This window comes from Wasmannia auropunctata, unplaced genomic scaffold (assembly GCF_000956235.1).
Source record: "Wasmannia auropunctata unplaced genomic scaffold, wasmannia.A_1.0 LD336116.1, whole genome shotgun sequence".
NCBI classification, from domain to species: Eukaryota; Metazoa; Arthropoda; class Insecta; order Hymenoptera; family Formicidae; genus Wasmannia; species Wasmannia auropunctata.
Genome location: NW_012026774.1, coordinates 868,543 through 877,800, shown reverse-complemented (window position 1 = coordinate 877,800; position 9,258 = coordinate 868,543). Strand labels below are relative to the sequence as shown.

The window sequence follows — 9,258 nt, the reverse complement described above, 5'->3', positions numbered from 1 at the left end:
TCGGACGTTCGTATGTCACAAATTGCAGCTTTCTTTTTCACACTTTTTACACTTGAAATGAAATGGGTATGCTATTAAAAAGGTTGGAGAGAAAGAGAGAAGGGATGAAAAGTACAAGTTCAGGACTCAGGTACTAATGATTGAAAAATTCTACTAAAAAATAACCTCTATAAACATTAAATTCTTTAATAAAATGAAAAAAATATATTAGGAATTGTTGAACGCAAATTTGAAAATTCGCGAAACGCGAGACATAAAATTCTAGAGCGACTGATAGGTTAAGGTAACCTAGTCTGAGAAGTGAGAGCGGCGAAGTCGCGAAACTACCGCGAACCAGTTGAACGAGTGAAACGAGATTTTTAATGAATATTTACGAGCATAATAAACAATTCATTGAATAATTAGGCAGTCGACAATTATTTCTTATGTAGAATCATTTGGGAGAGCTTAGGTTTCCTCCTCCTGTAATCCGATTAAAAATGATTGACGTTTCAAATAGGTTATGCGCAACTAGGGACTAGGGAGGCATTATAAATGACGATACGGCTCTTTAAATATTTCGCATTTAATTTAACGTCGTGAAAAATATGATTGGGATGCGAATGAATGCGTTTAACGATAGTGGACTTGGGGAGCCGGAGCAAGATGCGAACACGGCCCTCATAGAACTTGACAAAGGTTCGTTTTTGCACCATTGATTTTTCTAACCTGTCTACAACATTTGAATATATACAAACGCAAATGTCCAAAAGAATATTAACAAACATCGCTAACGCATATATATATAGTTCGCTTACAGCCTAAAAATTCATTTCAATTTCAAACGCATGTGATTTCAGGTTTGCGTTCCACCAAGACTGGAGAACAATGCGAAGCCATAGTACGTTTTCCTCGACTGTTCGAAAAGTATCCCTTCCCAATATTGATAAACTCGTCCCTGTTGAAATTGGCCGAGGTATTTCGCACTGGAAGTAACTTCCTGCGAGTGTGGGTTCTGAGAGTGTGCCAGCAGAGTGAGAAACATCTTGACAAGATCTTGAATGTAGATGAGTTTGTGAGACGTATTTACAGCGTTATACATTCAAACGATCCAGTCGCCAGGGCTCTCACCCTGCGCACATTGGGCAGCGTAGCCGGCATCATTCCCGAGAGGCAGCAAGTAATACATTTAGCTGTTTGGTAAAAAAAAAATTGAGAAAATTTCTAGCTGTACAAAAATGATAAAATTGTCGACTGTTATTATGCAAAAAGGTACACCACAGTATAAGGAGATCTTTGGACTCTCACGATTCGGTTGAGGTAGAAGCTGCAATATACGCAGCTCAAATGTTTGCGGCACAGTCCAAATTGTTTGCTGTATCCATGTGCAGTAAGATCTCTGATATGATTAGAGGACAAGCCACCCCCGCCTCGATGAAGTTGCAGCTTATACCGATTCTACAGTACATGCATCACGATACTTTTACAGCGTCAATGGTATATAATATTTTGTGCACTTAGATATAATTTACATTTTACAGATTTTAAAAGAAATATGTATATATATATATATATGATTATTTTATTAAAGGTAAATGAATTGTGTATGGAGCTTCTCGCGAGTTATCCGGCAGCAGAATTTGTCAGAGTCACTCTAAGTGCACTAAGCACCCTGGCTTCTGCGACATTAATAGACGTGCCACAACAGGTTGCATTATTATTACGCTATTTGCAAGACGACCCGAGACTGTCCGTTAAACGTCACGCCTTGCATCTTTTGCACAGTTTAGCTAGAAGAGGGGCACATCTCTGGCCGCAGGGGGCCCTTAATAATTTAATTGGTATACGCTTTGTGATATCATTTAATAATGTGTATGAGCGATATAATCGGTGTCTAATAAGATTTCTTAATTTAGAGAGCACTACAACGCTTTTGCAAGACGGTGCGGGAAATACGGATCTTCTCATCCGCACTTTAGCTGTAATCGAGGTCAGTTACATCGATGTGGCTTTTAGTGTTAAGAAATTTTTTTTTATAATGCATATTTACGTGAATACTTATTGAAATGCAGGTACTCAGCCAAAATGCTGCAACGTGCGATGCAAACATGGAAGAAAACAGTCCCTTATTGCAATTGTGTTTAAATGCGTGTTATTCGCCCGATCCATTTGTCGCAGTAAAAGCCATTACTATACTTTCTAGAGTTGCCTGTTATTGGTACGTAAAGTCTCCTCTTAGATATAATACAGGAATTAATTATGGATTATTTTGTTAACAGTTATCAAGAAGGATTGCCCGCTTATGGTATACAAGACGTAATTTCCTGTCTCGAATCTCTGATCGCATTACTAGTTTTGGACGACAAACATTTGCATCAGTTGAAGGCGTGCCTACGTTCGACGGTGAAACTATGTCAGTCGCAGCCTAGTCATTGCGCTATATTTGTCGATGCTATTGGTTCTACTCTTGTCAACGCTAGTGCAGAAAACGGTCAGAATGAGAAGCAAACGGTCGCACTGTGCGAAGCCTTGGGCGCTATTGGTAGTTTAGAAGAGAATACGTTGCTTCCGCTTTTACCGGACATTTTGATCAAGCTTAAACAGACATCTCATGTACATACGAAGGTAAGATTATAATATATAACAAGAATTGTTTCCTTTATCTAGGAGAATTTAGCTTCTCCTAGAAAAATAAATAGATATTTTCATGAGATTCTATTCTGATCTGAAAAGGTAATGCTTTGTACATTACTATTCCAAATGGTGGCTGGAGGATACGAATGGAATTCGGAATGTTTAGAGGCGGTAGAAAACATCGTGAGAAACGTGGACGGTTGGGCGAAATATCGCATTGCGCGCAGCGCCGCGAGATACGGCCATCATACAATTGCCACTGAAATATTTAAAGGTCTTAAAGAAACTGTAGCATCGGAGCAGCTACATTTTTGGCTGTCCGGTTTAGAATTAGTTACAAAAGCAGAATGCTGTCTCACGTACGTATTCTCCGTTTTAGCCGCATTCAGGACCATAATACATCATTTTAAGTATTCTTCTCTAATTTGCTTTTAACGTAATAATATATGCATAAAGGAATAAGACGGAAGGCAAAGAAAATGTGAGTAAAGCCGAGATTGTGGAAAAACTGAATGGCGCGATAGCGCGTTATGCAAGCGCTTGCGCATCCCTCAAAGCCGCTAGCACTCCGTTACGAAGTTTACAATTTCCAAGCGAATATTCGAAATTACGTTGCGAATTCCTGCAATCCATAGCACAATTATTACATTCGTGCATGTGAGTAAATGTATAGTCAAATGTAATCAAGAAAAAAGGTCGCAGAAAATCAAAATCTATATTTTTAGATCTTTATGTACCGCACCACCACCCGCTATAGCTGTTACAGTCGTCATTGCGACGAAAGACGATCTCCAGAGATATGGACGCGTTACGCATCAGGTATAATTATAATTTCAGTGTTTTAATTATAATATTTACAGCTATACGTATACTGTTACGATGTATATTATAAATTTACTTTACAGTTAAGAAAATCAGCGCAAGATTTGAAAAACTGTGCGGAAAACTATCAGAAGCTATATCAATCAGCCTTCGATGCTGATCCGGAATCGTTGGCGAATATTCGGGCGTATCCTTTCACTAGAGCAATTTTTATTTCACTATTATTTATTTAAGAACGCTCTCTTGGCTATTTACCTTGATTCATGTCGTGCAGATTACAAGAAATCTGTCGGTTGCTCGCAAACAGCGTGGAACGAGTTTGCGGGGAGCCTGGTATCCCAATGTATCAGCAGCAGAACGATCCCGTGAATTTCCATTTCGGCGACTCCGTGGAGATGCGACAATTGGCTCGCTGTTGCGCCGAGCTGCGCCGTTTAGCTCCATCCTGGATGGGCAGCGAAGGCAAGACCGTAGCAATTAGCCATCCTAGAGTTAGTTGCTTGATGTCGCAAGTGACGCTGCTCGCTGGAGGAACCATGAGATTGCCGATTCCACGGTACTTCTTCCAAACTCTGCAAACTACTAGCATTAAACTATCGGTGTCACCTCAACCGCGTGTTCTCGGTGAGCCCGTGTCTGTGCCGCAAGGCAGTCAACTGGCGCTCAAAGTCGAAGGAGTATTGCGACACGGTCGATGGGCATCTCTTTTCCGTTCCGTCGCTGCCGTGTGCATTTCCATTTCAACGACGCCACCTTCGAAAATAAATTCTGATCAAAAGGTAAATAAAGCGTCTAAAACGATCGCATTAATTATCAAAAATTAAAAGTCCATATTAGTCTGCATGTTTATTAAAGTAAAAACTAAAATATTCATTCGTGAAACTATATTAATAATTAATTATAAATGGTACATATTTGCTTACAGGATTCCAATATGAATGAATTGCAACAGACTGTAACACCTCACCGAGATTTCTTCGCTTGTGAATTTTTACTGTCTTTGGGAATACCTGGATCTACGATTATGCCCCCATGTACGGTTGGTGCAAACATTGTCCCGGGTAGCGGTGGTCAATATCAAATCACAGCGAGCGCGAGTATACTTGACAAGGACGGCAACGTATGGAAGTGTGGTCCACGTTCCACGTTACCCGTTAGAGTACACGAGGAACCTACCAAGAGGAAATTACCTTAAGGACACGTACTCTGTACGCATTGTATTTTATAATATTTTTATTCTAATAAATTTTAGTAAGAATGAATTTTAATAAATAAGAATGAATAATAAATTGTTTTCACATCTCGTAATTTTGCTTTTAACTTTAAATGGCTACATCATGCGTTTGCATTATTAATAATATAATTACGCTAACGTAATATGCTGTAAACATAATTTTTGTGATTTATTTAATTTTTTGGTCGTATAATTTTAAAACGAAAGTTTATATTAACACGAAATTAACATGAAATTTTTACGTTATTACAACAGTAATTTTTATTTAAGCGTAATCTTTGCATTTATAATTTTTTGTGGAAAAAATATATATTTCAAAAAATAGATTTATATAAATTCATATATATTTTTAATATAAATTTAATTGGGAGAATATTTCAAAGATCAATTATTAACTGATTAAGTCTACAACAAAATAAAACCTATTTTAAAATTTAAAATAAAATTCAAAATTTAGAATAAAATTCTATTTGTAATTTTATATGCCGTTTAATACGAAAAACTTTTAAAAACCAAAATCAATATATAGCATATGAAATTGTACAAATAGAATTCTCTCTGTTCTAAAGCCATACAGATATTGGATCGATTAAAGTAAACATTTAAACGTAAAGTAAACTTATATGTTTTAAAATAATATGATTTTACAATTAATCAATTTATTTGTAATATCAATCACAATTCTGTTAATATCTTTGTTTTATTATACTACAGTTTTTGTTGCGCACTTTTAAAATAATATTTAAATTCTTTGAAAATATCGGAAAACAAAACTTTGATTTGATTATAATTGCTATTTTATATTACTATTATATATTTAAGAAGACATTATTTTATGTATTCCGCTGATCTGAGAGTTTGTTGTACTAATCTAAAAAACGCGCGCACAGGTCGGTCGTGGCATCGGAGTGACGTTAGCCATCAAGTAGCGAGTGTCGACGTTTGAGTGGACGCGCGGGCGACGGCCCTATAAAAGGGAGATCGTGAGAGCGGCGGACGCACAGTCGCGCACCGTCTATCCGCCGGTACGGAGCGGAACGCGCGAGCGAGCGGCGGCAGAGCGTTGTATTCCATTGTTCCATTCGACGCCCGATATCTACCCGCGGGAAGCAACAGTTATGCCCTCGAGGACCGACCCGCTGCGCTGTTGAACCTCGTCGCGCGTGTGCCCGCGGTAAGTCTCACTTGGAATTTTTTTCAACAGTTTTCAAGCCCTCGCGTTTTTCTACTTCGCGCCGCACGTCCGCGCCAACAGATTCGGTCCGGGATTACGTATTCCTGAACGTTTCGTCGGGGGGAACGCGTCGCTCTTCAATCTCTGACGACCGCGAAGTTTTCAGTAACGTCATTTTAAGTTCATCTACATATTTATAATTTGTACAAGTTTCTCCTCGACGAAGAAACGGCCGGCGAGAAAAGCGGGCGCCATTTTCGAAACCGTGCGGAGGTTAACGTAATAAAGGAACGATCTTCCGACGAGATGCTGTAAATGCTACGTGATTTCAGAAAGCTAGTAAAATGCATTGAATATCATTTTTCATGAACATCGTTATTTTGATTTCGCCACGCGAAAATCTGTCGATCAGATTGATTGCGTGCATCGCTATTTTCGAAACATCGAGGCGTCGGCATAAAGTTTGACGCTTATCACTTGATGATCGAACATCAAGTGATCGAACCACCACGTTTAACGTTGATTACACTATGATCGATTATTGACGAATCAATTTTAGTTTGATACAGATCTACAATGTTTTACTCGACTTTGTTGTGCTACTATTGCATTAGAAAATATTCGTGAATTTGAATCATAGTTGGAATATATTGAAAAAAAATTCGAAAATCAGGCGCGACGAGGATTTTTGCGTATTCGACATTTGCTGCGGCCGTGACGTTTCAATTCGGAACGAAAACGCAGTCAGTGAAAATCAATTTTTAATAATATATCTATTCTGTTCTAATAAATACAGTAGGATTTTTATGTATCTTTTACGATGATTATAGCACAAGTCTTACTAATTTGTTTAAAAAATTATAATATTCCATATTAATTTAATTGCATATGTTAGGTTGGTATAGAAAATTTATCGAGCTGTGTGTGAAAATTAAATGTTGCACGCGATTTCGAAATAACTTCAAAACGTTCGTTGATGTCTTTGATTTGCATTTTATTCTGCCTTTGAACGGAGAGGGAACTTTTTTCCCTTTAAATTCCCTTTAAAAAAACTTGATAGAAATATCTCGGTATAATTTTATTTAACACAAACCTTGATCGGGAAACGACGCATCACGTCGCTTCGCGCCAATCGGATCACTCTCTTCCATCATTACTTGTTTTCACAAGTATAATATCGCGTTCCGTAAGACAAAACCGCGCGATCGCGGAGAGGAATGGGGGATGGGAAAAGGGACGAGAGTCTTGCAGCCGGGTAAACTGCCGAACTTCGACTCCAGATTAATTTGCCGGTACCCCGGAGAGCTTCGGAAGCCGCGGATGCCGGACGCGGCTTCTCGAACGAGAGACCCGAGGAATTGTACGCGGGATCAAATCAAGCACGCGTGCAGGTTCAAGTTCGGTAACGAAGTCTCGAAATTGCGCGCGATCGCGTGTAAACTTCTCGGCGAAGATACTTAACTAAAAACGCGGCGCGAGTCGCCGTCGCGATCCGCAACCGGAGCTGCCTCTTCGTAGAGAGAGGAGGATCCTTCCGGCGATTGTCGTTTTCATCGAGAATCAACTTTGCGCGCTTGGCACCTAATTGAATTCGCCGATCCTTGTACTTGTCGAGGGCGAGTTAGACGACACGTAACTGTTACAACTAGATTTCGCTAATATTTCAAGAGACTTCAGTGTAACTGTGTTATAGACCATCGTACTATCAAGCGAACGATTAAGGACAATTATTGGATGATCCTGTTATTTCGCCAAGTTAAATATTTTTTGTGTTGTACACACACACACACATTTCGCCGCAAATAATACATCCAATTGGATTTTTTAGACAGAACGGTCTGATTTTATAGTTAAACATTTTTTTCATTACTTCAGAAATTTATTTGATTTCGTTATCGGAAAATTCCGGGCGCAAATTTTGTTATCGCTGTATTCTAAAGTAATCGTCCTTTAAGAAAAGCAAATTTAGATTTAGTGTTGCGTAAAACGACCGCTACGTAGGCATTATAAACGACTTAACGGGCTTGAAAAAAGCGGAAGATAATGAAAAGGAAGCGCCTGGCGTAATTGATTTGTGTGCGCGGCAAACTTAACGGGGCTTCCTTGGAGAGACTTCGAAGACAATTGAAATCATTCACGTACTTTACATCTTTTTTGACGTACAAAACAAAACCGAAAGTTACAGATTGGAGTGAATCGCTCACATCCGCTTTATTGGATAATTAAACTTTAATGATTTTGTAATTATATTCAGCATACACTGTTAAATCTATCAAGTTTAACCTTATTTAAGTCGCCGCGGCTTTTATTTAATAAATATTATATTATTTTTAACTAAAAACAATACAATATAACTGTAGATTTAACAATGTATAGCAAGAAATACAATTAAATCATTATTCTTAATTAATCGTAAAGTGACCAATTGTACTATCACATTATATATTATTTTGCTCTTATAGTGAAGGGTAAAAGTACGACCGTTTCTGCACGAAGATTTTTTTTGTGTATAAATGTGTTCACAAGATGCAAGTTTAAAAATTTTCCGAGGGTATATCTATTGCCGCGTGTCCCGCATTAGGATTCGAGCTGATCTCGCGAGTTGCAAGAAAGTCTAATTTCTTGGTGGAATTACTCCCCTGAAGCTGTCGGATCCGTCGGGAAAGGAATGGTGGGAAGGGGGACGCATCGCCAGGCTTAATGCACAATGACTATGCCGTGTCGGTAGTGAGAATGTTGCGGTTAAATCTATATGTAAGCGAGAGAGAGGGGGGGGAGGAGGGTACGATGTATGCAGAGGCTGCGTGATTCGAACTACTGCTTTCACACGGATAGAGAGTGAAAGAGAAAGAGAGAGAGAGAGAGAGACAGTCGAGGTCGTAGAGTATGTAGTTGTGCTAAATGGTTCGCAAACTAATGTTCAAAATTCGGGCATTGCCGCGAGACCAAGGGAAGATGGGGTGGAAAGGAAACGTAGCGAACACACGTCTTTCTAAATGGAAAGAGGGAAGCGGATGAGGGCGAGAGTTGTACCAACCGACGAGGCGTGTATGTAACGCTATCTTACCCTAAAATGCTTGCCGCATCCCGTTTAACGCGATCATGAATTATTAAACAGCACCCTTTCGTCCGTCGCGTCTTTAATTATTCTATTCTAATTGGAGATCAGAGGAACGCGTAATATTAAATGTTATCTGAATAGACTGCACGAATGAAATAAATCGTCAATCGTCAAAATCGTGTAGGGCTTGGAAAGGGAACTCTCTCTGAATCGTCAAAAGATTGTCGATGTAATCTGTGTCACATTGATTAAGATCGCACGCGAAACGGAGATCTGCGCCAGGTTCGTTTCCCCGTCGAGTGAATCTCTCGCGGATAGGTGCGCTGGGAAATGGAAATAAGATTCCGTCCATTT

General features: G+C 39.1%; 2 protein-coding genes across 6 annotated transcripts in view; both read left to right on the top strand.

Annotated features, from left to right (window-relative positions):
- The first annotated feature begins 32 nt into the window (after positions 1–32).
- On the top strand, positions 33–5,648 carry LOC105452418 (integrator complex subunit 7). 3 transcript variants are annotated; one of them, XM_011693698.1, is made up of 14 exons: positions 33–130; positions 500–678; positions 840–1,159; positions 1,252–1,476; positions 1,571–1,820; positions 1,896–1,969; positions 2,052–2,197; positions 2,259–2,604; positions 2,713–2,972; positions 3,070–3,270; positions 3,339–3,432; positions 3,519–3,622; positions 3,710–4,214; positions 4,361–4,707. In XM_011693698.1, exons 2-14 carry the CDS (start codon positions 588–590, stop codon positions 4,628–4,630), a joined length of 2,886 nt encoding a protein of 961 aa, XP_011692000.1. In that variant the 5' UTR covers positions 33–130; positions 500–587; the 3' UTR covers positions 4,631–4,707. The 3 variants fall into 3 exon arrangements, with proteins under 3 accessions (XP_011692000.1, XP_011691913.1, XP_011691827.1); XM_011693611.1 differs by lacking the exon at positions 33–130 and adding an exon at positions 5,560–5,648 and having other exon boundaries at positions 216–678; positions 4,361–4,643; XM_011693525.1 differs by lacking the exon at positions 33–130 and having other exon boundaries at positions 217–678.
- Positions 5,649–5,765: 117 nt separating this feature from the next.
- LOC105452564 (lachesin-like) overlaps positions 5,766–9,258 on the top strand; it is a 33,500-nt gene continuing 30,007 nt past the window's right edge. For all 3 annotated transcript variants that reach the window (XM_011693982.1, XM_011693900.1, XM_011693822.1), the window contains exon 1: positions 5,766–5,843. The gene's annotated coding sequence lies outside the window, so the exon portion shown is untranslated. The remainder of the gene's footprint in view (positions 5,844–9,258) is intronic.